A 27,861-nucleotide genomic window follows, 5' to 3' on the forward strand; every position below is an offset into this window, starting at 1 on the left:
GTAGTCTAACAGATTCAGAAAAAGCAGAAAAATTACTAGAGGCACAGAAAATTCTAGAATAATTTCTGAGGGGTAACTAGGTGATATCTTACTCAAAGGTGATGCTTTTCCTGTGTGTAATTATTTAATTATTCCCATACCATAAGATATAATCACAGTATGTTACAGTCCAGAACTACCTTTGAAGCCATATAGGGCACATTTTGCCGAAAGTATGGTGCTGGGGAGGACTTCCCATTGGACCAGGATTTAGTACTCAATATTGATTATATTCAAATATTCCTTCCATCTGGTTACCAGAAGTTAATTGTTGTCTTAATTGGCTTATTTAAAAAATAATGACCTTTACAAACACTAATTTGCAGGTTTATTATGGAAAACTGCTGAAAATTTTACATTTGCATTTGAGTGAATGTGTGTTCAACTGTAAAATGTTGGCTAAATGCACGCGTCTGCCTTATTTGCTCTCCCTCTCAGCATTTTCGAAAGTGACTGTTTCTGCAGATTTGCCAGAGATTATAAATTGATCACGTACTGTCACTTGGAGTTAATGACAATACCACAAGGCCACACTTAGTATGTGTATTTCATTGGCAAAATGCTGCTTTGTGCTAAGTAATATGCCCTGCCTACTTTCACCTGCTCCACCTGTGCCCAAGCCCATAAATTAGATACTGTATGTAATTAGATTAAACCTGAGCATGTGTACCCAGGCTGTTCCAAAACAGGCATCCTGAGGACGAGGCTGGAGTATGTGCTTAAGATTTCTCAAAGCTATCTATGCTGCTTTGTTTGTGAGCTTGTGCCTGCAAGGAGGAGATTGCAGTGGGTGAGCCTTATTTTTCAGCAAGGCTCTTGGGTACATCTTTGTTTCCTTTTGGGTGAGCCCTCTTAGCAAATAACATTAATTTATTTGCAAACTGTAATTAATCAAAGCCATGTATTCTGTATCTTTATATAATGTCTAAAGGGTTATGTTTTATTATTGTAGCTTACTCTTATTTTCCTAAACATCTTATGCAATATTTAGTGTCCTGATTGCAAATGAAAGCAACACTGAAATCATGAATATTGTAAACAGAGGTTACAAAAAACCCTTTGGATTCAAATTGGGAACCAATGCTATCATTAATTAACATGTGCAAATTAATGTTTGATTAGTACCTGTCTTTCTGAGGTGCTAATGAACATTTGAAGCTTACATTCATTTACTGGAGTTATTGGGTGCACCCTGCCTTTGGAGAGAAAAAGGGCCTTTTTATCAGCATTCTTCATATCATATGGCAGCCTTGTACTTCAAAGTGTTTATGGTCCTGAATTCAGATCTTTACAGTAGAAAAAAGGCCCTATGATTGGTTATATTCAAATGCTTAATATTCTACTAAAATACTTTCATGTTAAAATATAGTCACCTTTTATATTTTACTACCATTTCGTACTACTTCTACTGGGTTTATTCACTCTTTTTTGCACTACTTTCACTGTTGGTAATTTTACTTACCTTTTTATCAGAAGTAGGTGTTCTATGTGAAGAATACTGTGGTTTCTGATGCAGAAATAGATGATGTATATGAGCAATATTTAGCATCACTTCACAGGCAAAGAAAACCAGAGCTTCCTTGAGATACTTCTGAGGATTAGAATTTATATAAAATAATATCTTCCCTCAAACAACCACCTTCACAACATTAATTTTGTTATATTGTCCCTTAGGCATATTCACTCTCCACAATAGAAGTGGAGCAGAGTTTTCTGCCCCCTCCCCTCCCTCCTCTCTACTTTCTAAAAAAAAAAAAAAAAGACAGCAAAGCTCATGAAAGGGCTGGTAGCCAAGAGGGAGAAAACTAGTAGTGGGCTAATACAGGACACAAATGTTTACTATCCATGTGTATTTGGGGGTTACATTCAGACCCATTTTCCCATCTGTAGAGGAATGTTGGGGGCAAGAATTTCTAAAGGAAAGTCAATTCTGGAGTTAGCAGCAATCTCGGTAGCGAGCCCTTGGGCCCCTGGGTGCTTTCATCAGGTTCTTTGTGGTCCTGTTTTCAAAGCTAATTGAATCAGCTGATCTGCTCCAAGTCACTCCCACGAACCCTTTCTGGCGTCCTTCTCCACAAGTCTTGTCCTCGTACTTCTTTCCCTCTAATTCTCATTCTAATCCTTTTGTTTCTCCAGACTTTTCTTTCCTTTTCATCCTTGGTCTTTACCTGTTTAACTAGGCTGGTTTGGCAGGCAAGCTTAGCATACCTCTCTCGATGCACCTGGCAGCTGTATATACACAGCAATTTGATACCTCATCACCTACTAATGCCAGCTAACAATCCAGATGTCTAATTTTGCACTGAAAGTCTTCTAGGGTAAAAGTCCCCAAAGTCTGTTGTAACTGGTATTTTGAAAGCTCTGTTTTGCTCCAAGTGCTTTTGCCCAGTTTTCCTTGTGGTTTCTTCTGCCACCTGCACAGAAAGGCGAGGTCTTTTTCTCCCATATTTTTTTCATGCAGTCTTACCTGAAGTAAAATCCTATCTCTAAGGGAAAATGTGAAAGCTGAGAGATCTGAACTGCAGCTAAATACCATGGGAAATTGATGGGGAGGGTTGTTTGTTTACTATTTGCTTGCACCAGTGTGTTTAGAACACCCTGGAAGTTTATCCTGCATATTAATTGCTAGGTATTTCTAGCCTGCAGAATGTAAACTTTCAATTGTACCTTCGTTGAAGGTGTATGGATAATTTCTGCAGGAATGCCAGATAAATGTTAAGTTGTTACCCGGAAACGTGAAATGCTGACTCACTTTACAATTTTTCTCTTAACAGGCCAGTATGGAAATCCTTTAAACAAATACATTAGACATTATGAAGGATTATCTTATGATATGGATTCATTACACCAAAAACACCAGCGTGCCAAAAGAGCAGTGTCCCATGAAGACCAGTTTTTGCGCCTAGATTTTCACGCTCATGGAAGGTAAGCAGTTCTTTAAAGCTTTGCACCTCAGTAGAAATTTCCTGTTTATTTTAAGCAAATATAAATGCCTAGTGAAGGACAGTACTACTGTATTTGAGAAGTGTGTGTGTATATATAGTGTATTGAAATAATCAGTTTTAGACTACTTGTAGCGCAAGCCAGCTTTCAAAATATTACTGTCTAGCTTAAGTAAGAGTAATGAGAGTTGCTGCCAATAGTCTTTCATTTATTTAGATATTTCTGGGTGCCCATCATTTTGAAACAGGACAGTTTAAGAAACCATCGGAATTTAATTCTGTTGGCAATAGAATGGCGTTTATTTATGGATTTGTAATAAGTTTTTGCACACAACTACCTGTGCTTCAGACTTTGTTTTTGAGTAATCTTTGTCGGTCTTAAATTGGCTGAAAATGGTTAATTTGTTCTTTGTTCATAAATACTACAATGCCATTTTCCTGTGGCAGTAATGGAGTTCTTCAGTTGCAGAAGTGTAGTGTGGAAGATAACCAGACTTGCAACATGAACAGTAGAATATTTCAAGGTTGGTTTTTTTTTATGTGGAATCTTGGAATATATAATATATAATACTGGTAGTGCCATAAACATAGGGAAGTGTCTGTTTTGTGTCAGAACAGGGATGCAAGAGAAAAAAGTTCAAAATTAGGGCACATTCTAATGTTTCATCTTAATGATTGGATTCCCAGTTTGAAGCGCGATATTCTTGATAGTTTAGTTGAGTTACGTATATACATCAGTCAAGGTTTTCAGTTAGAGGGGTAGGTATTACAGTTTAACCACCCAGAAAATGAGATTAAATTAGTAGTCTTGTCTGAAAATTTAGGTAAGATGAGCTGCAGCATAGCAATCTTGTGGCAGAGCAGAAATAAAACCCAGTTTTCCTGGATCCTACCTGTGAAAACCTTATCTACACACAGCACCATCCTTTCTATTCTTGTCTTGTGCACTGTGCAGCTCCTCGTTTCTTCAGGAGATGAAGCAGAAGTTCTGTGGAAAAAGAACAGTAATGTAATTAACAACTGTAATGTGTAATGTATGCTTACAAGGAACTGGTGTTTTAGATTATGCATAAAATATAATTCTGTCCTAACTTAACTTTAAAGGAGTTTATTTTTGCAACTAGTATTTTAGGAAGCTTTTGAAGGTCAGTTTTTCATACACATTTATCATGGACAATGAGATTGCTCGGAAAATTGAGGCATCCCTTACAATTCAGGAACTGGGAAATAGTTGTTTTCTGTAGCTTCTAGGTTGCCAAAATTCACATGTTTTTGTGGTGACAGCAAAAAGCAACTCTGACCTTAGGAGTGTGTCTGTCAAATATCTGGTTCTCCCTTTAAACCGCTGAAGTCTTAAAGCAGTTAAATAATTGTCTGTGTGTTTCACTAATCTTGGCCCTGTAAATGGAGCCAGTTTTATTTGCTGTTCAAATTTTAAATCTGGGATGAAAGACAAATTCCATCCAAATTACGAAGTTGCCAAAACTTACAAATAGGCTTCATATTGGAAAATGCTTGTAAACTGTAGATGTAAACAGCAATATTGATTTGCCTATAAACTATTTCCTAATTGACATGCACATATGGAGCAAAGGTCCCTCTGTGCTTGTAACAGGAATGTTTGAAACATTTTTTCATAATTCTAAAAAGAACCCTGTTCATTGTTCTTCAGATCTGCTATTGTGAACCAGTTCATTTTTGATGTGTGGTTGAAGCTGGTCTGTATTTAAAAAATTATTAATCAGGATATTTCAAAAGCTGTGTGTATGGCTTTATTACCAACGGGTAACAAAACTTGTAAATACATTTTGTGCTGTGATGAGGGAAAGTTATTGCATTAATCCTTTCAGCAATTTAACTTAAACTGATAGTTAGAAGCCATGTTGTTGATTTGCTTGCCACGTAAATTAAAGGCATTGAATATTTTGAGGCTAAAGAGTGGGGGCCTGCATGAAATCTCAAGAGATGTCCTGAAACAGACTGATTCTTTCATAGGTTCTCCCAGAACAGTTATTAAAGTTCAGCACATGTGTAGTGAGACAAAATGGTGTTCATCACAGGTATAGGGGTGTGCCTGCACGGAGCAAGTTTGAGAACGTAATAGAAGAATTTGTATCATTAGCCCTGGCTTCCTGGCTAAATATTGATGTCGAAATTTGAAGATCATAAGTGACCCAGCTGTAAATGCAATACAGATTAATAGTACTTTCATTCCCCTTTGAGGGTACAAAAGAAATATTACTCAAACACTTGCCTGCTCTACAGGGCTAAGTACAGACAGTCAAAAAGCCTGAGGCTGAATTGATCCAGTCTTTGCAGGTTAGTCTAAGCTGCAGAGTATGACCCAATAAGCAAATAAACACACATTCACTTTTGATTCAGGAAATGCAGCCTGTTGAGGAAATCGGCCAGCTACTGTGTAGCACCCATACACTGAAAGGTGTGCTCATACAGTGAGGGGCATTGGCCACCTCCCGTCTCTGGGCTCGTTCCTAGCCGTGATCAATTAGGCCAAGAACGAGGGGGTGTCGGCAAGATGATTTATTGCTTTGCAGAGGGGGCCACCCAGTGTCACAAAGACAGAGAGTTCCCCCCGAACTGAGTTTACAGCTTGGTATTTACACATTAAGCATTGTATTGCTACATTGTAGTGCGCGCATTTGGGTTTTCTCCCTTGCCGTTACAAAATTACAAAACATGGTACAGAGCAAGCTTGGGCTAGTTGAGACTGGTTTTGTGGTTACACATTACTGTCAGCGAGAAATATACATCACTTACTGTCAGTAAGAGATGATATTTTAATTTTAGGGGGAAGAAAAAGATTATCTGCTTTTTCAAGGGTCATCTGCTTTTTATGATTGTATTGCCACTTTCTCTTACAAGCCACATGTCTGCAGTGGTTCAAGCCAGAAGCCTGGGGCTGCTAGGTCATGACTGCCAGCTACTCCAAGACTTTTCCCCCTCCCTGCTAGAGCAGAGGGGTCGTGGCCAGGCCCCAGCCCTGCTCTGCCTGTGCAGGGGGGCAGTAGCATTGAATTCAGAAAGAGGACTATTCTTGTTCAAGCTTTTATGAAAACCTATAAACTGAAAATTATAAACACACCCTGGGAGGTGTGTTTGCTTACTCTTCCTGCTGCCCCCAAGGTCTGGGGCTGGACTACAAATCCCAGAGAGCAACAGGACTCCTCAGGCTTGCTTGTCAGTTCCTCTTCCTGCTTCCAGGTGCCTCTGGGATTTGTAGTTCCCAGTTGCAGCCAGCAGTCACTTTCAGTGAGTTTAGCAGCAGCGCAGCTCCATATGCGGGGGAAGGTGAGATTAACCCCCCCTCCGTGGTCCCAAACCCCAGTCAGGGTTTGCCTGGGGGCAGAGCTGACCCTCGGTGGGTGCGGGGCCCAGGGCAAATCAGCCAGTGCGGGGCTGCCTTAACACTGCATGGGGGCCACGGTACCCACACAAAAGTAGGGAGGTGAGATCTCTGTGCTTCTTCTGTGGTGTAGGGCAGAGCCACCAGCTCTAGTCAGGCCCTGTGGGGGGGAGGGCTCTGGCCTCTGCAGCCAGCTCTATGGTTTCCCCACCCCCCAGAAGTGCAGAGCCCAGGGCAGTTGTCAAGATACGCTGTATCCTAGGGACCGCTTTACCCGAGGAGGTCGGGTGGGGGGGGCAGTGAGCCAATCAGTGCGGCCAATGAGCCAGCCCTCACTGCTCCAGCTACAGAGCAGAAAGGTAGAGCCAGCACTGCTCTCTGGAGCAGACAGCCCAGCCCAGGGCTGGAAAGGGTGCTGGGATGCTGGGGGACTCTGATTTATCTTGAACCAGGAAAGGGTATGGCACAGAAGTTTCATAAACTGGTTTGACCTAAATCGGTTAAGTCTGATACTACATTCAACCAGGTGTATCTTTAAACCAGTTTCAGCCATTTTGAAGCTGGTTTATATGCACTGAACTTCTGTTACAGGTTTAAACCAATTTTTGATCTCTTTAACTGGTTTATGTATGACGTCTGTCCCTAGCTCAGAAGGCAAAGAGCTCTGCCTCTACATTTTTATTACTGTTTGAAATAATAATTCAGATAACTTATTGAAGATTTGGTTTAACTCACAGTTGTAATGACTTGTATAATGTGCTGGCAAATGTTACTAAAGAGAGATCATATCTGGTAATCATCCATTGATTTTTCTACAGATGAATTAATGTAAGCAGAACAAATCTGTCTGTTTGATAGGTGGGAGCAGTTTTGTGTAATGGTAACATTCACATTGTTATCCTCAACAAAAAGTTTGGAATTAGTTGGTAAATCAGTTTTAGTTAAAGTTTATTCCAAGCAAGCCCCCTTTAGTGTGTCTATATTTTTGTAGTATATTTTTCTAAAAAGTTTGTATGTACATGGAAGCAGATAATTAACAAGAAATTCTTTATAAAAGTTTGAACATTTGAAACAATCTTACAAATTTGTTGCTTTAATCTATAGCAAATTTCTAATACTTGACTTTAAATTCATGACGTTCATGAACACTTCTGATTCAATGTAAAAGACTTTTATACTTTGTTATCGCAAAGTTGTTGTTCAGGTTTTTTTTTCTTCCTGAGAGTTTGTGCAGATTGGAGGCTGTGTTTTAGAAAAAGCTTGATATTTTTTTTTTCCCTCTTTTCTTTTCTTTTTTTTTAGGGGGAGGAGGAGGGAGGGATAGGTGAGTTAGATGTGCACACAACCTCACTGATTTTTAGACTTGTCTAATGTATTTGGAGCTGTCATTTGTTCTTGGAATTAGCTGGTTTACAGTGTATAGATTTCATAGACATCAGGGCTGGAAGGGACCTCAGGAGATCGAGTCCAGCCCCCTGCCCAAAGAGCAGGAAGTCAGCTGGGGTCATAGGATCCCAGCAAGATAAACATCCAATTTACAACTGAATGTATGTCTGCAGCGCCCCATACCCCGCAACTATGCTCATCTGGACACAAACTAAGAGAGCGTTTATCCACAGTAGCTTACTGCTCATGAGTAGTACAAAGGGATTTGTATTCCCAAATAGACTGTCATGTAGATGCTGTTGTATTCAGTGTCAGGTTTGAGAAAGGAGGAGGTGATACCTTTCCCTCACCCACCCATGTCAGTGGTTTTATTGTAAGGTGCCCTGTGCCTTTTCTGGGGAGAGTGGTGCATAAATTAACCATAATTAATACATAATGTTAAGACAAAGAAAGTTTGATTGATTGTTAAGAACAGGGATGTCAAACTTATTTGGTCTTGCAGAGCCAGTCCATTGGCTGGATCAGGCCCATGGATCCCTCCCCATATGCCACCAGAGTCTGCAGTGCCTACTCCAGAATCCACAGTTAATACAGGCACCTGCTACTTGCCCAAGGATGTTGCTGTCTCCTAGAAACTTAAAAACTATCAGTGATCTAGGTACCAACATCCCAATCTTCAGGCAAGGCATATAATGGAGTAGATTTAATTCCTTAACCGGGGGGGTCAGACACACAGTCCGTGGGCCAGATCCAGGGCTGGTCTGGGCTAATTCAAACCCAGGGGCAGCACTGGGGGCTGGATAACAGCGGTCCATGGGCCAGATCCAGCCTGTGGGCTACATATTTGACACTGTTGGTTAAGGAGCTAAACGAATTTCATTATACACTTTACCTATGAACTTGGGACCTTGATCTCTAACTCCTCGATAGTATTTAGTTTGTAGGAGACTGACTTTTGTCAGTGAGTAACAGATGTGTTTATGAAAGGAAATTAAACCTTCAAGCAGTGGTTTAAATTTTTTTCATGATCTTATATTTCATTTTATGGCTGAAAGAACAATTTTATTTCTATAGCTATTTTGTAAAATGGCAGATTTATTGTTCAGTCCCCAAAAATGCTAATTGCAAAGTAATTCATCAGTAGAAGGTTTGAAACTTGTGTTCAGCTTCTTGTATTTAAGTTGAAGACTTGATGTTAGTCATCCAGCTTCTTGAGGCTGCAGCATTGAAACTGTTCTGCATGTCTCCTTGATCTTATTCCTTTAGGACTTTGACCTTGTGTGATTAAAAGTGGTCAGTTAAATCGAAGGAATGAAACTTTCCAGAAATCAATGAAAATGGGCTCATCTCTGTATGGCAGTTAGTGCACAGTAACCTAGAGTACAAGATGTTCTGCTTGACATTTCTTTGTAGACATGCAGCATATTTTACTACCGTATATTTTTTCTTAAGAATAAACATTAATAGCATAAGCATATAAGTTGCAAACCAAAAACATTAACATTTATGCCTTACATCTTACCCTATATAGAATTTTGAAAAGATGGTAAGCATAAGTGAAAATAATCAATTTCTAATTAAAGGATAAGGCTTGAACACATTACCTGATGACACCTTTTAGTCTGTCAGCCATCTAGGATGAAAAATCAATGTAGTATAAAGGCCCTGGCAAATTCAAAGGAAATGTGTACTGTCAATCAACTTTCTACTTAATGCAGTTTTAAAAATAATGGCTCTTTTTTCTAATTTGTTCTGTCAGTCACCCATCCACACCCACTTGCCCTTGTTCTGCATAGTCTCTGCAAAAGTTGATGATTCTCTACCTCAATTTTCTACTCAACATGAGTCAGTTGAACAAGTGGATTTTCAAGTGCTTTTTGAGGACCTGATTACACCTGTGTATTTATTTAATTAAAGGTATACTGACTTATTTCAGAGGTTTTACAGTTTAACTATTACTATTCAAGCTTGTTTTATGTTTTATTGTAGATTGTTGCAGTACATCTTTGTGGTCAAGTATATCAATTTGCTGATGTTGGGGCATATAGCCAGCATGTTGGAAGACAGCTGTTAAAACTAATGGGGTCTATTTGTGACAGTTTTTCATTTTTAACCAAGTCAGAAGACCTTTCATATGGTTATACTTGTGCATAATTCTTTGTAAGATTATTGATTTGATTAAATTCTCATTTAAAACTAAGCTGTTCCCTCCAAACCTGATAGATTCGAAGTATCTTCAACTTCACTAGCAATTTCCTTCTGTCCATTTACCTTGATCTTTTTCATACAAGTGGGAACAGCAGCTTTGCATCTTTTTACCCCTTAAAATGCAAATTTTTGAAAATGAGAATCTTAACTTAGTAATTAAAAAAAAAAAAAAAAGCGCAAATGTGCCAGTATGGTCACCTTGAAATCATTGCCAATATTTTCGGTGCTCATCACTTACAGCAGGAAGCTACCAGCAAGTGGTGGCAGTGCAGTTCTGTTCAGGAGAATGACAGAAGATGCTGGTTGTAGTAGTTCTCTGCTTTTAGGGCTTACTTATCAAATTTAGAATACTGTGTCACAATGTCAGTATACTGCTAATTGTCAGCTCCCACAGTCACCAGAGCAGCCGTAGCAGTGCCCCTCTCAAGCCACTGGGGGCACTGCGTTCGTGAGCACAATGCATTATTAGCGGATTTTGCCATTCGCTGGGGATACAAAAATGTATCCCCCGCAAATGGTGAGGGTCGCCTGTACTGTAATAGCAAAACAGAGCCATCAGCCAAGCCAAGAAACTGATCAGGAAGTCATTGGCCAGATACAATTATTTAACATTGATTTTGTTTTTTCGTTTTGGAATTTTTTTGGTTAAAGGTTTATTTAAAAACAACTTAATTCTTTAAAAAACTTCAGCAAGTGACAGCAGGTCTGAGTTGAGTTAACATCAGAGGCTATGGCAATGAGTGTTGGGGCACCTTTAAATACTATTAGGCAGCCAAAGTACACTGTGATATGTTGTTTTGCACTTCAGTTGGAAGACTATTTCTGGCTGTTTTAAGGCTTGAATTCTCCCTTGTTCATGTCTACGTCTTGTCATGCCTACCATATCTGCAACTGTGAAAAACCCAGTTACTGAACTAAGTCATCTTGATACCTAAACACTTTCATTTAAAATACTACTTGAGTGGTGGCAAAAGCATGGTAACTAATCTGTGTTTTTTGGGACTGTAGTTCTTTAGAATATTTTCTTTGGGCAGCCAGTTTCTTAAAGTCCTGTATCAAATTGTGTTAAGCTAGATGCACATTATGAATTTTTAAAAATGTTTCTCCTTTCAGAAATTTGTTTCACAGTTTGTAGATTCTTGCATAAATTAATTCCAACAGTTTAGGATTTGCTAGACTTAGTGACATGTGTTGGTTTTAATGAGAGAAATTCCAGTCATATGCAGTTCATCAGTGGCTTAAAAGGCTTGCCAGGCATACAGCTTAGTAGGTGTTGGGTGGGAAGGCTTGGAACGCTGGTCAAGAGCCCAAGGGAAACCTCGTGGAAAGATGACCGTATTCCTGTTTCAGGAAGACGAGAGAGATTTATAGAGAAACAATGGATCCTGATGTCTGAAAGCTGGTAGTTCATCCTTTGTAACTGGTAAATAGGGAAAAGAAAGACTTTCTCTGTGCAGCACAAAGGGGTAATGGATAGCATGGCTGTTTTTCCCTGTATTTTGTTTTAGTTAGACTCTAGTACTGGTCTCTCCCAAATTTTCCCTACCAAAGGTGGTGTAACAGAATTCCCCCTCATTTTCAGTCTGTTGTAGCAAAGCAAACCATTATCAGAAGCGTTAGGGCAGATCCTAGATGATGCAGCTCACAGTTGGAGATTTAGGTTTGCAAAGATAAGTCCTGGAAAGTTCCTCTTTGAAAACTGATCTTACATTTTGGACAAGTTGGTGGCTGAAATCCTCACACCCCTTTTTCTATTTAAAGTGTAGTCTCTGTACTAAAGTCCAGTCTTGCTAGCAGGGCTGTTTTATTGAGGAACACCAAGTTTGGGGTAGAGATTATGTGGTAGCTAGACTTCTTTTTTTTTTTTTTTTTTAAACTATATATTCAAGCCCCTTTTACTTGGGGAGGTTGTAAGGTTTGCTTTTTCTGATGGAGGTGTGTCTTGTTAGTAGCATCACTAGGTGAGGAAGTTCTAGCACTCAAAGTTCCCAAAGCTAATACCTTTTGAGTCTCTCTGAGTGTGATGTTACAGGATTAAGAACCATTACAGTGCCAAGATATTTCAAAGCTCTTAGTACTAGATGTATTTAAATCAAGTAAGTATTGACTCTGTTTGACTAAATCTTAAAAGTGAAAGGTGGTAATCTCTGTGAAATTTTAATATTGTCATTTCAAAGATGACATGCAAAGCAGTAAGGTGGCAATTGAACTGGTTAACCTTTGGTTTAAGAAGGCATCTTTCTTATTTCTATAAATCAGAAGAGAATGGCAGGTGCTCTGTTCTTTAACATTTATATTTGAAAATATAGTAACATGTTTTGCTCTTTGTGTGAATAAGGATAATCATACCTAATGTACACTTATGAGAGGAGTATCTGTCAAGATGTCTAAATGGGCAGACTGATTGTAGATGTAGTCTTGGGCCCTGATCCTCAACACTTATTTAGGCTAACTCCTGTTGAGATCAGTGGAGTTTGGTTCCTAAATACCTTCAATAATCTGTCCCACAATGTACAGAAAACCAGCTCCAGTTGCTGTCTCAAAAGGTACCATCTTGTAACTTTGCTCAGTGTGCATCTAATCTATATAACACACTGCTTAAAGCAGTGACAGAAGCAGTGGCCTTACTCTATCACTGTTTTCATTGCTCTCAGAAACTCATCTTCATTTATGTTGATGGCATCATTTTCCTAAACGACTTTAGGAAGTTTAATAAGAGCAAAAATATCTGGAACATTAAGAAAGTTTAAAGGATTATGAAGCTAAAATTCTAGCTTTATACTACCAGGAAATGTTGTATGTTAGGGTAGCGCTTTAATAACATGTATGTTTGATATGTCCAGTAAGGTTTTTTATGCATTTTATTATTTCTGCAATAAGTAACTTGCAGCAATAAGTGCATTTTATCTAATTTTTTTTTAAACTTCACCTAGTGTTTAAAACTGTTAACATCTTTGATAGTGTTGGAATGACTGTATTCATTTGAATACATGACTACCCTAAATGCAAATGAGGCCACAATAATTAGATTCTAGACATGGAAAATGATTATAAATTTTCCATGTATGGAATCTAATTATTGGATGTTCATCTTATGTCTCTTTCTCCCCCCCATCCCCCTAGTACTGCAGCTAGTTGGGGGAGAGGTGGTGAGGGAAGTGGTAATGGGGGAGGTAGTAGAGGGCACATAGTAGGATAGACAGTAGTGGGGCAGGTGGTAGGGGGCAGGCAGCACGGAGGTGGTGGGGAGACTATGAGAGAGGCAGGCAGCTTGTATCCTGCCATCTGCCCTCCACCCCCACTCTCCCAGCCTCAGGCAGCACCAGTTTTCCTCCCCACCTTCCTCTGTTCTCTGTTCCTCCTCCCTCTGCCGCTTTTGCCCCTCACAGCCTCAGGTCCCTGCCCTCCGAAGTCCCCCCCAGCTTGTCTCTCCACTTCCACCTTTACTTTTGTTTGGCACCAGCAGGCTCCATCCTTGCTGTAGCCTGGGATGCAGAACGTGGCTTCGGCTTGAGCCATGCAGTCTCTATGCCCCAGACTGCAGGAGGGATGGAGCCTGCTCAGGAAAGTCAAGGAGTGCTGCAGAGGGGGAGAGAAGCAGGAGGGAGGGGGTGAGACTGGGGTTGTATGGGAGGAATGGTGGGGTGCAGAGAGGCAGCAAAAGGGCAGGTGGTTGTTGCGGCTCTGGAGCTGCAGCAATTGCCTGCACTGCTGCCGCCTCATGCTCTGTTTTAACCTAGGGGAAAAGCCCCTTGCTTTACATGAGGGGAAACAACTTTATCTGCTAATCAAGAAAATACAGTATTTTATATCCAAAAACTGCTGGTTTACTCAATGTACAGTAATGCAATGTGTACTGATTAAGTAAAATACTACTGCCTTCGTTTGGCAAATCTTACTTAAAATAGACTTACTGCTTATAATTACTGGATTCATTTGAAGAAAACTCTGCGTGTGTACTGCTGTATCTCTTTCTGCTCTGTCACCTTCCACTGCCACCCTCATTTTTCATTCTTAAAATTGGTTGTGTAGTGTTCATTAGACAGAGTATGTGAATATTCCTGGAGTTGTCTTGATGCACCTCATTTGTGACCAGTAATAGCCTTGTTAGTCCAGGTCTGGGCTGTTTTGAGTAAAAGTCCTGTTAAATTTCATGTGTACTCCTTTAGTCCTTTTGTCATTCCATGGATGCTGACCATTTTTCAGTTGTATGTTTTAAAATTACCACTTTCTTATCTACTGTACTTCAGTCTTTTACAGATATACATCCTGAAACTTTATTATGATAAACTCCTCTACTGTGCTGTTACTTGAAGCTGTATATCTAGGTCAGGTACTTCTGTATAGTCCACAGACTTGGAAGTATATATAAACTGATGGAGTTCTCACTGACTTGTGCAATTATGAGGTAAACTTATTTTTCTTCCCCTTCCCCTAAATAAAAAGGATACTACTTTTCAAGAAATAAAGGATTAATTTTTAGGCTAATAATCGGTACTGGATAGTTCTCAATGCAGTATTATAGGTAGTTAGTTCACTTCAGCAGTGGTTCAAGAATGGTAAATGCTTTAGTCAATTTTTCCTCTTATCCCAAATTTGTTGGAAAATCTATATCGACATTAGACTAGCACATGTATATCCCTAACCTTTTACACATAAACCAGTTTAAGTGATCAGAAACTGGTTTAAACCTGTAACAGAATAAGTGTTCAGTGCACATAAACCAGTTTGAAAATGGCTGAAACCAGTTTGAGATAAACCTGGTTGAACTGTAGTATCAGACTTAACTGATTTGGGTCAAACTGGTTTATGCAGTGTCTGTCCCAGACCCCTTCCTGGTTCAAGTTAAATTGGATGTCCCCAGCATCCCAGATGCTTTGCAATCCTGGGTGGGGCCCTGTGCCTCTGCTGCCTGGCTGGAGCTCCCACAGAGCCTGCAGGTACAGTGGCATTTGCCTGGCTTCCCCCTGCCTCCCTCTCTTTCCCCCACTCCCTGCTCAAGCCTCCCCTCCCCATTGCCTTGCACAGACACCTCTCAGCATTAGCTAGCAGACCACGTGCTGGCTATGGTCTGTGCTGTGGGAAATGAGACAAAGGCAGGCAGGACAGTGTCGGCTTAGGGCTTTTTGGAGCTAATCAACAAGTAGCTGGTAATGTCCCTCCATTGCTTCCTTGGAAAAAGTTGTTTAAGGGTTTGAACTAATGAGAGAAGTTTTTGTTTTGTTTGGACTGATAAATGCCAACAACTCCCTAGGTAACTCCCTGCTGTGTAACTGAAGGCTCCGTTATCAACAGCAGTGGGTGGGGGGGACCCCTCCCCAATCAGAGCATCCAGCTGGGTCCTGGCCACGCCCCCCCCCCCCAACTCAGCACTGCACAAAGGCAGGAGGGCTGCTTTAGTGCCCCTTGGCTTCTAGCCTGAACCACTGTGGCATGCGCCTGCATTTCTTCAGTCCAGAGGGGATGTCTTGACGGGTGCAAGCCAGTTCAGCCTAACCAGGTTAGATTAACCTGCAAAGTTTGAATCAGTTCAAGCTCAGGCTGTCTGTCCCTAGCCAAAGTAGTAAAGTGAAATTTATCCAGTTAAGGTCAGGTTTACCTAAATATCAGCTTAATTTTGCATTCATGTCTTTCATTTTTTTCTTACCATTCTTACTTGACCAGAAAACTTGTTGGTTTTAATATATTATTCTTGAAAGGGTTTTGCCATGCGTCTTCTGTTGCTAAAAGAAGCCGGGGGAAAGTAGACTTGAGAGAGAGCCATTAGTGTAGAGTAAACCAGAGATTGGCAACTTACGGCCCTGGGCTGCCAGGACTCTGGGAACTTTGAAGAAGTTCCAGGTTCGTGCTACCCTGGGAACTTCAAAGGGCAGGAGCAGCAGGAACAGGTAGAAGTTGGAGCACTGGATTCAGGGACAGAGCCACCTGTTACCTAGTACCCTTATGGGCAGGGGGCAGTGTCCTGACAGCTCCAGGGAACCAGCCATTTTCCCGCCTCCTTTACTACTTGGATGGGGAAGGAAGAGCAAGGGACAATGGGATATTAGTAAATAGGAATGCCAATTCAGACATTAAATTTTGTGGTGAAAAGCCTTCCTGCCATGAAGTTGCTGTTTTTAAGTGTCAACTTTTTGTGATGGATCCTCAATTTTTGGGGGGGGTGACAGATTTACTGTGTTTTATCCCGAAACAACTTTAACAGCAACTTCTTAGTTATGGATTTGCCTTTTTTGGTAGCAGATCACCTATTCTTATAGCACAACAACCAACATTAATGTGTGGATATTTGTTTTGTTGTACCCACCTTATATATAAGGTGGGACAAATGTAAATATCTGCCAGGGTCCTGAGAAAGTTCAGATATTCCTATGCTCTGGTGTATAGTGTGGAGTCAATGACCAGTCTTCATTAACAGAGTTAAAGTTGTCTGGTACAGCTGTTGTCATCTTTGAGAATGGCAAGTTCAAGAAAACTAAGACTTTGGAAAACCAAGAAATAGTCTGGGTACATACACTTAAGTCACTAGCAGTTACAAAGTCATTCCACATTGACTCAAGGCCTCCACTGCTGCAGACATAAATAAGAGGCAGCTTTCAAGTCAGGCCCTCTATGTCCCTTTTGTCCCTCTTGTACACCCTGGTCCACCTTGTGAGCCCCCTTGTCGTATCTTTAGCTATATACAGGATTGATATGTAACTTAATGCTGTATTTCTTGGTTTTAAACTGGTTCCTTTAACAGGGCCCCTTTCCTGGTTGATGTGTTCAGGCAGTGAGAGGACACACCCTAGGAAGACCGGGTATTGCTCCCTTTGTGGGCATATAGAACTGAGAAGGCCCAGACTGACAGATACCTATGGGAATTTTCTGCTGTATGGCACTATTAATTTTCTCCAAAAGATAAATTTAAAAAATGCATATTTTGATAGAGGCAGATTGTAAGGGTCCTTTTGGAATCTTTGGACTGCATGTGGAATCTTTACCCCACCCTATTCCTTCCAGAGACCGAATGCATTACAGAGCAATCCAAGTAAACTTTTGGATTTTAGAACATGTGATTTAGCCCTTTAAGAGAGAGGCTCTGCCGTCTATAGCAGAGATGGCACACTGCTTTAATTATAGAGCTAGCACATAGTGAAACTGCCCAATTTATTCAGTGCAAAAGGATAAATTGCCTGGCATCTTGAAAGAAAATGCTAATTTAAACATTGAATTCTCTGGGTGCCTTCACTGTTACTATATCAATCCAAATAACCATTTCAGTAGTTTTCAGATATTTGCTTTGTGTACATTAATACAATTTTTTTTTTTTTTTTGTATTATGAATAAAAATGTAGGACACATAATTAAAGCCCATGGGGAAAACTACTAGGATTTTGTCTGGGTATTGGTATCAACTGTTCTTGCTTCAACTACAGAATGCATGAAAAAGGCCTGGAACCTGATCTTGATTATATGGTTATAAATTTGGTAGAAGTTCACTAGTTTTTGAGCTCAGGCTTAACTGATCAAAATCTGCCCCAAAGTGTATTGCCAGGCACTACATCATTAAAAATAGAGAAGGCTTCAAAAATGCAGGAGAAGTTATGTAATTGGCTTTATTTATCAGTTTCCACAGTTCTACTAAAAATATTGATTGATTGATTGATTTTTGATACATTATTCAGTGACTAAAACATGGCTTGTAACTGCGTTTACATGCGTTTGCAATCAGGTCATCATTAAAAAGAAAGGAAAAGGCAGCAACAGAAGGAAAATAAAAACTGAAGATCTCAAATTTTGTTATAGTTCCATTTTTAGAGGTAACATTGCTACTAAAAAGTGATCTGTACTAATGTAGCACACATGAAATATGAATGTTTATACCATAGCTATGTTGGATATTTTTTGGAAATGGGAGCACCTGAGCCAGTAGTCCAGCAGGCTTGCAATTACTATATTTTTCTCACGTGCACTGCTCACCTTTTCTCCCCAAAAACAAGTTGCCGTAAATTTATGTGCGGATCATATCCAAGAAGTACGCTAAGAAAAGTTTCTCGTTCCTGTTGGGCAAAGGTGATAATAAAGTCTAAACAGACTAACCGAGTGGAATGATGAGCAGGGTCAAGCTTCCTAGTTGCTACTCAGTTACTGCAAGGAAAGTTCTTTATTTTTCTCTGTTTCCTTTAAAAATGAAGTGTATATCTTATTTTAGTGCATGTTGCACACAAGAGAAATACATTAGTAAAATCAATATTTGTATTAGGGTTGAAAAACTGGCATAACACAGACTAATAAGGTATTCTGGCAAAAAGTCAAAGAAACCATATTTGAGGCCTCAGTTTGAATGTTTTGTCCAGTTTGGGGCATTGCACTTTAAGAAAGATAGACTAAGTGGAGAAAGAATTTAGAGGAAAGCTGCAAGAATAAGGCTTAGAAAACATGGACTAAGAGGAGAGGTAGAAGGATTTTGGTGTGTCCAACCTAGAAAAGGCTGTTGACTCCCTCTCCCCAGTAATCTTCCACTATAGAAAAGGTTATTGTAAAGAGACCAGTGACAGTTTTCCATGATGGTTGTTGTGTTGGGGCAAGAAGATGTTAAGCATGTCGGAATGGACTGCATATGGTTCTTCCTGCCTCAGTGATAGGTAGTTGGAATAGATGATGTCTGGAGATTCTCATTTCAGTCCTGCTTTTTTGTGATTTTAACTATGTATTCATGAATTGAGAGCTTGCTAAAAGACAGGGCTAAATGGTTACTTTTAAGGATAAAGGGAGGTAGAAAATGAGATCCCACAGGGATCTATACTGGGCCCTGTTCTGTTCAACATTTTAATCAGTGACCTGGAAATGGAGGTGCACCATGAAATCTCCAAGTTTGTAGATGATATCAAATTATTCTGGGTAACTAAATCCCAAACTGCTGGAAAGGAGCTGCAGAAAGTTCTCACTAAGCTGAGTGAATGGGCAAAAAAAATGGCAGATGAATTTCAGTATTGACAAGTGTAAGGTAAATACACTTGTAGAAAAATAACCTCAGATATATATGTACACAATGCTGGATTCTGAACTAGCTGTTACAACTCAAGAAAGAGACCTTGGAGTTGATAATCAAGAAATTGAAAACAAAACTGAGAATGTCATGTCATTATACAAAACCATGGTGCTGTTGCATCTTGAATGCTGTATGCAGTTCTGGTCTTGACATCTCCAGAAGGACATAATAGAATTAGAAAAGGTACAGAGAAGGGCAACCAAAATGATCCGAGGGAATTGAGCAGTTGTTGTACCAGAAGAGACTAAAAAGACTAGGACTCTCCAGTTTGAAAGGGAGAAGGCTGAGAAGAGGGCTGTGACAGAGGTCTATAAAATAATGAAGGGTATGGATTAAGTGAACTGGGAACTGTTTTTTTACCAAGTCCCAGAATACTAGAATTAGGGGCTCCCACTGAAATTGGTAGGCAACAGGTTTAAAACTAACAAGAGGAAGTCTTTTTTTTAAAGCAACAAATTAACTTGTAGAATTCATTGCCATAAGAAGTGGTGGAGGCAGATAGCATTGCCAGGTCTGGAAAGGAACCAGACAATTTCAGGGATGATGTTAAACAGAATGGTGGGAAATGTTGTTTCTTCTGGATCTGTAAATCAGTAATGGTGGGTAATGAATAGGGGGTATGTCTAGATATGTCTGGTTCAGTGCTTTCCCTCTAAAGCATTCAACCCTGCCACTGTCAGAGACAGGGTGCTGGGCTAGATGGGCCATTGGTCTGACCCAGTAGGGCACTTTTTATGTAACACAGAGGTATCTTTTTCAGGAATGGCAGTTGAATTGTAATAAGAACATAAAGTTATGTAAAATTGTATTGAGCAAAATGGTATATTTTCAATTAAATTTAACTTTGAGGTGTCTTTGCTTTTGTTGCTGATAATAAATAGCTAATTTGTTGAGACTTCTGTGCAAACCTCTAAAAGCATAACAATTCAGAGGGCAAGGGCCATATTTAGCTACTGTTTTGTTTTGCAAATTGAGTCGATGTGTGTTCGTGAATTTAATTCAGTAAACTTTTCTTTTCTTTCTTTTTTTTTTTTTAATATATAAAATTCTTGTGGATTTTTTTTGGTTACCACTGTCTGTGTAAAGTTTTGGGACTTGTTTTCATCTTGATAATCAAATAAAAATGAAGTGACTGGTATTGGCTTGTTTGGGGGTTTGTTTTGTCTACACATTTAGAGCGTGTAAATGGACAACATTAATAGTAATGACAGATAATCTTGTTACCCTGAAGCAAATGTAAATGATGAAAAAATAGTTGTTCAAAATAGTTCCAGAAGAACCTGATTAGCTAATGGACTTCTTTAGTACTGGGGAAAGACTAAAAGTCAGTATATAAAATTAACAGTTGCTCAGTGATCTTATCAACAGGGCTGATTATTCATAATCCAAAGTGCAGTCACTGTGCCATCTGTGAAGGAATTGGTGGCTTTAGACTTGTCAAAGGTGAAATGGGGTATGCTAGTTCCATGGATAATTGAGTATTTACTGATCGTTCAGTTTGAGGTTGAGGGAGGCAGCAAAGTTGGACTAGTGTGATATGTTCAAGGTAGAGAAGGAGGGATGGATTCCCATTGTCAAAGTACGGACAAGCCTGCTTTAGTCTGTGATTTGGTAGTAGGAGGCACAAGGCTTGAAGAATGGTGTGCAAATGTGCTGGAACATAAATTCACATGACTGTTATTTGAGACATGGAACCTATTCATGCTACTGCATTCATGTCTAAGTTGAAGCTAGTGAGTGTTTCACTTGCTGAAAAGAACATAGTAAAGAAAGTCAGATATACTCTTAAAGCTGAATTTTGTTTGAGTTAAGCATCAGTATCAAATAGCAAACTTTAGTCTGAAGCTTATAATCACATTTACACTTTTTAAACTACCTGTTAACTATGCCGAGGTACCTAAAAGTGTTAGAAATAGTAATACACCTTATTTTGTACCCTGTGGCTGACTTAAATTTACATAAATTAAAATTGGAAATGTTCAGCCTGGTTACTTATTTTCAACAGTCCATTACTCTCTTTTAACAAACACAGAGATAAAGGAGTAAATCTGTAAACTGACTTAACAGTTTCTAAGCAAAATTTAATGAGGCTGAATTTTACTCTGAAACATTCCATTCACTTGTTGCAGCCACGATGCTGCTGTTGTAATGAAGTTTGACATTAGTTAACTATGGAGACTGGATTATTCTTTTACATGTAGGACATCTCCAGGAGGAAGAGAAAATTTAAAGAGGTGAAGATCTGTCCTAGGCTGTTAGATGAAGGAAAGTTAAAGTGCTTTTCCATGTACAAGATAATAATAGCTGTATTTTTTAAATCAAGTTAAAAACTGGTAGTCTGATCCTTGTTTTAAAGAAATCTCTATCTTGCTTTATATCCTTCAGGGAAGAAACATTATTTAACTATTAGTTAGAATTCATGCAATTGGTAAGTATGTGTGGCTGTCACTACTTTGTGCAAATGAACTTCAACTAGTTCTTTCTAAAATATATGTAGTTAAGTAATGTGATGCCTGCCGTAATGGCAAAACAGTGGATTCTGGGTGTGACACTCTTTTAGTACTTGTGGCATACTTTCTTATCGCAACTAATGCAGCATTCAGACTACTTAAGATTTTTTTCACACCATTACTTTATCCTGGAATGGTGGCATCTTGACAGCTTTTAGTCATGAATTATACAACATAAGAGTGGTTTTTTTTCCACATTTGATTAATTGTTTGTAAACCCTAAAGGAAAGTCTTGTACTTTGATTACTTATTCAACTTAATACCATTAACTTGTATTCCTTCTTACCAAGGTGCTATCTAAATTTCTTTTGGACTCAGGTGGATTTGGAAATCTGCATGAGAAACTTGAACATAACTAAATCTGTTTAATTTGGATATAAAGTTGAACTGACATAGCTACTTGTTGCATTGACTTTCTTACAAATTTTAGCAACTTTCTCAGTTTTTGTTTGGGGTTTTGGGTGGGTTTCAGTTCAACTCTACAGCTAATATTCCTATATTTTAAGTCTCATCCATGTTGGAAGTATGAAAACAAAGGAAATTGAAATGAAAGAAACTGTAACTTGAATAGTTCATAGTGCTTCATTGCAGGAAAAAATAACTGTTCTTCCAGTAGTTCCTTTGTCTCATGGGGTGGGTGGGAGCAAATATTTTAATTAAGGTTTGGCTGATGAGATTTGTGAGCTTTAACTCTGGCCACAATTTCTAGCTTTAAATATTTTGTGGCATTATTTGCATATTTTGTTTGTAGTAGAAACAACCAGAATACTCTTATGGGTTGAACTGAACTATTATTGTATTATAAGAAACATTATTTCTATGTGGATATTTTGAAAGGATCTTCAAGGTATTTACGTGTAATTGCATCTTAATGTAGCCTACATTCAGCAGCACTTGTCTATATGAAGTTATATTTTAGTTTATAAAGTCTCATTATGTTCACTTTATAGACATTTTAACCTTCGAATGAAGAGAGATGCATCCCTCTTTAGTGATGACTTTAAAGTAGAAATATCAAATAAAGTAACTGATTATGATACCTCCCATATTTACACTGGACATATATATGGTAAGTACAATATTTTAAATAGATTAAAATGCAAAAGCTTAATAAAATGTTTACATTAAATGTTATCAACGGGATTTATTAAATTATTCTAAGTATGAATTTGAAAAATGTAAAATCTGTAGTATGAATAGATTTATTGTTTTTTCCTAACTTTTTTTAATTTGCCAGTTATTTGTTTAACTTAAGTCTCAAGTTTGAACATAAATTATATTAAGTAACTTTTCAAGAATGTGGGTATTATACTTCGCTATAAAATCTTCCTCCTTCAGCCAGATGATGATTTACCTAACTGTGAACTGTACCAGAAGGCTAAACCTTTTGAGCTCACCAGTGCCTGTTTAAATACAGCTGCATGGCCCTACTACATTCCCAGGCAAGTTGGTACTTCAAGGATTCTGACAATGTGGTGAACAGGGTATTTAAACACCAGCATATGGAAAAATACAAAAATGAATGCGTTAATCGAGGGTAGGCACCCGTAACATAAATAGGGGTGGGTGAGAGGCACCAATTAAGAGGGGGCATACCCAGGCACAGAAATTGCATGTATAGGAAGCACTTTTTTCTATTTGGATATTTTTTTAAAGGTTCTTCAAGGTATTCACTTCCAACTGCATCTTAATGTAGCTTATATTAATCAGTACTTGTCTATTTGAAGTAATGTTTTAGCTTGCAATCTTTTATTTTGTTCACTTTATAGACATTTCAACCTTCCAGTGAAGAGATGCATCCTTCTTTAGTGATGACTTGAAAGTAGAAATATTTAATTAAGTAACTGATTATGATCCCCCCCACCTATATTTACACTGGAACTGGTAGGAACTTACTATGTAAGGAACATACAGTAACTGTGGAACTGCTCTTATCCTGTTGTAAATGAAAGCTAAACTACAGTAGTTTAGCCTGTTTCAGTGTGGGATGAGCTGCCCTAGTTTGGCTTTCACTTATAGCAAAGTAAGCACAGGAACATAAACAGTTATTATGGAGCATGGGCTCCATGACATATTCTTACCCCCTTTTAATTTGTTATAATTCATTAGTTTGTCTTGGCATTAGATACTCAAGATACCTCTAGGGAAGTGGCTGTTGCCCCATTTAGGCTTACCCCTTATTTATTTGACTTGAGACACCCTTTCCGTAACTTTTGTGAATCGAGCAGCACCCCATTTCCAAAACTAATTTATTTATTGTAGTGCTTACCTCCTTGTAGAGGGGCTGGGCAATAAGAGCTGTGAAGCTGCCAGACAGACGCAGCATGTACACCTGGACCCTGAGCTTGTCCTTATCTGCTTGTCTCATCACGTCTCCCGTGCCACACCTCAAAGGATCTTGTGGGACGCCTTGGCTGAGAATCGTTGCTCCAGGGCTAATGGATCTAGTCATTTTTTTTGATAAAAGATAGTAACCATTAATAATTGACTCAACAAATAAAGAAGAAGTTTTCACATGAGGGTTTCAGTAGAGTCTTAACATGAGGCCATTCTTGTAGGTGATCACTTTTATTTCCCCTAAGGTTATAAAATCAACCATCTAGCGGATCAGGACATCTGTCCTTTCTGAATGTTAATCTTGGACCACATGTCCACACAGACTGCCTTTCTATTTTAAAAGGCTTAAAGAGAAGCTATTGATCTAACCCTTTAGTAGAAGTGGGTATAGTATGTATTGCAACAAACAATTGGGGTGGGGCTGAGGCTTTCCCAGCCCTAAGCTCTTGGTCAGCAGGCCTAAAGACTTCATAGACATTAGGGCTGGAAGGGACCTCGGAAGATCGAGTCCAGCCCCCTGCGCAAAGGGCAGGAAAAAGACTTTGGTACGTTCTCTAAAAGCTGAATCTCTGACTTAATGTTAGGTTAATTGTTATTTAGCCCCAATCCTTGTTTAATTCTGGACTATATAGTCTACGCTAGGGCTGTCGAACTTTTAGTGTGGCCCCTGGCTGCTTAGTGTGAACCATATGCTTAGTGTGAACCATAGGTCTTTTCCCCTTTCTGCCACTGCATCTCTGTTTGAGGGCAGCCCTCTCTCCTCTGCTGTACCACGCTGGGGACCCCTTAAGTGTGGGCACTCGATATGGGCACAGGACACAAAGGCAAGAAAAGTGAGAGGCAACCAAGAGTCCTTGGCTGCTGCTGCTATAGCTGGAAGGATGGGTGGGAGGAGCAGTTGAGTAGAAGCCCTAGGACCACAGCATAACCCCTCATAGGCCCTATGCAGTCTTTGGGCTGTTGATTTGGACAGTTCTGATCTACATTGAAGTTTCAAATCATGTTCAATGGTATAGTAATCCAGTAATTTACTGGTAATTGTGAAGTTAGCTTTTCTTTAAAAGATGACCAGGACTATCTTGATTATTCTGAAAAGCTAATTCATCTGGATTATTCTAAAATTTCAAGGAATGTGAAAGAATGCTTAAATCTTGTATACTTTATGATTTAAAATTAAGGTATTCTTCATACTTTTCTTCACATATTTAACTTTTCTGCTCTTGTCTTCCACAAGTGTATCTTTTGTTCTCGGATGAATATTTTGCTTCAAATTTTCATGGATTGGTAGAGCTTGAAGCTGAAGTATGTTTACATAAAAGCTCTTCATAGAAGCCTGATAGCACAAAACAGGCCAATATTTCTGCATTTTAAAAGATAAATGGATACTGAGAATAAGCTGTTGTTATCTGGAAAGTAAGATAGCTGCAGCTGGACTGTCCCCATCCTCATGAAGGAAGATGGATGCAATAATGTACAAGTATAAATTGAGTAAAAATGAGAAAATGATGAAAAAATTGGGGAAAAAGAAGATTTAAGGCATACTGCTACTGTCACCAATGTGAGGTGTTTTGCATGGATGCTGTCTGTATTGTCCTGTAATCAACCACCTCGAACTTTTTGACAACCATATAGTAGTTACTCCCATTATTTGTAGACCTGCAGATTTAGATTGGCTTAAATTGGAGTGGACACTTATTTGGGCCGAAGGGCCATATCTGGAGTTTTGATGAGCTGTTGTGGGCCAGGTCTTCTCCTGCCACTCCCCTCCCCCTATGTGCAACAGCTCACTAAAACTCCCTGTGGGGCTTGGGTGGGCACCAGCAGTGCTCCTTCACCCATTCCTGCCTGTGCCGTGCCACTCTGGGTGAGGGGAAGCTTCAGCCAGGCAGCTCTCACTGGTAGTGAGGGGAGCAAAACAGCACCCAGCTGGCTGCAGCTGCACCAAGAACTGCCCCACCAGAAGCTGTGCACTGGTCAAGGGTGAGGCTGGTGGGCACTGGCGAGAGTGTGGTGTGGGCTGCCCGGATGGGCGCAGGTGGGGCTCAGGGCCATGCAGAGTGCTGCAGGGGTAACCACCAGCCAGATCCAGTCAGCTGGCAGGCTGTATTTTGCCCACCCCCGATCTAAATGGTCTTAACACAGTGGCACTTGCTTGGTAAGCTGCCTTCCCTCCCCAGAGTAAGTGCAATTGTTAAGTACTGTCTACTTGTTATAATTTTTACAGACTACATTGCATTCAGCTGCTCTGCACACTATGGCAAGCATAACTTTGTCTGATATGGGTTATGGAGCTTGACACTTTTCTGCCTATGGAACATAAGCCCCCATTGTTAAAGAAAAAATCTAGTTATTGAAGTAATATTAGGGTTGATTTTTGTTGTTGTAGAGTTCTGATTTAAACATTGTTATTTACTGTGGTCAAAGGCAATTCAAGTACTCTGTGGTCATATTATATAGTTTGTCTTGAAAGAAACTGGATAGTAGTTACTGTTGCACCCTATGAATGAATATTTAGAACTCCTTTAAAAACTCATTCTCACAAACACTATATAAGAATTTTATAAATAGAGGATTGGTCAGTTTATGCATACAATATTGCATTAAATATATTAGCATGCCTCATTCCAAAATACAAGGCTTTAGACCACAAGTGAGAAATGGAGTCTAAGGGGGGAAAAAAACTAACTTTCTATGGTTTGCCAAATTTTGCCTTTGGCTGCATGCAACGGACAGGACTACCTTTCATTCCTTGTGCTGTTCTAGACTATAAATTTAATTTCCCACACAAATATTGGTAAATGAACAAAGGACATCTCAGGTGTGCATGTACAACATTTAGATAATAACTGTAAACATATGTGTTGATATGTACCTAAACTAAATTATTAAAAAAATATGTATAGAGAAATCAATTTGTTTAAATAAATCAGTTGAGAGTCTGACAGAAGTTAACATATAAACTAGACCTGAATTCCTCCTGTGCATTTTTGGTGAATTTTTTACCTACCACCACCATTGCCACTGTCTTCCCCCTCCTCCTCCTCCTAAAAATACTTCTGTTCCATATTAGCTGTAAGGTTTGTTTAGTGCTGTAATCAGGATTATTCTTTCTGATTTATCACATAGTACTCGCATACTGTATAGCTTATTTGTACCTTTATTGGTTTTATTGCATTGGTTTTTAGATGTGTTCTTTTGAAACATTTTAGAGAAGTATGAATTTTATTTTAAAAATACACTTGCTTCCTTCTCTAATAGGTGAGCAGGGAAGCTTTAGCCATGGATCTGTTATTGATGGAAGATTTGAAGGATTCATCCAGACGCACAGTGGCACCTTTTATGTTGAGCCAGCAGAGAGATATATTAAGGACAGAGCCCTACCATTTCACTCTGTCATTTATCATGAAGATGATATCAGTAAGTATTCCCATTTTGATCTTTAGATGAAATGAAAATATTTTTATTAAACGTCAAAAACTGTTTACGCCATTGGTAAGCTTCAGAATGAGGATTATCTCTAAAAGATTGGTCCAAGGTTTGCCTTCAGTCAACCCAATTGCATTCTACTCCCTACTTTTCCACTTGAGGTAACTTCCTAGCAATCTAATTAGTGTATTAGTGGAACGGTTGCTAAACAGTCAACACAAAGCCTTCCCTTAGCAAATACATTGTTAAAAATGGCTTCCTAATAGTCTTATTAGTTCTTTGGGTCTGCAGAATAAGGGATGATGAAACTCAAATTTTAAAGCTCTTGCCTTGGTGCAGTTTACGAAAGAGATACCTAATTTATCTGAATACTAGAAATCAGTTTTTCCTTGGTATATACATCCTTGATTTCTTCACACTGCTGTTTAAGAGGTCCAAACATACAACATTCTGGCGTGCAAGTTTGGGGAAATGCAGACAATGCAACCTAGATTGTTTGAAATTTGTAACCCCGAGACATCTCGCTGAAGTATCTGTTTTAAGATACTTGAGAATTATATAAGTCTTGTCCTCCTTCAGGTTTTGACATATCAGAGATCTTCTTTGACATATCAGAGA

At 39.2% G+C, this 27,861-nt stretch overlaps 1 protein-coding gene across 1 annotated transcript in view; it reads left to right on the forward strand.

The window, feature by feature from the left end:
* The first annotated feature begins 2,764 nt into the window (after positions 1–2,764).
* ADAM10 (ADAM metallopeptidase domain 10) overlaps positions 2,765–27,861 on the forward strand; it is an 87,573-nt gene continuing 62,476 nt past the window's right edge. The window contains exons 1-3 of the mRNA XM_019533478.1: positions 2,765–2,964; positions 22,431–22,549; positions 27,076–27,234. Of these exons, the coding sequence (XP_019389023.1) occupies positions 2,780–2,964; positions 22,431–22,549; positions 27,076–27,234 (463 nt within the window). The 5' untranslated portion in view covers positions 2,765–2,779. The remainder of the gene's footprint in view (positions 2,965–22,430; positions 22,550–27,075; positions 27,235–27,861) is intronic.

This window comes from Crocodylus porosus, unplaced genomic scaffold (assembly GCF_001723895.1).
Source record: "Crocodylus porosus isolate Cpor-Errol unplaced genomic scaffold, CroPor_comp1, whole genome shotgun sequence".
NCBI lineage: Eukaryota > Metazoa > Chordata > Crocodylia > Crocodylidae > Crocodylus > Crocodylus porosus.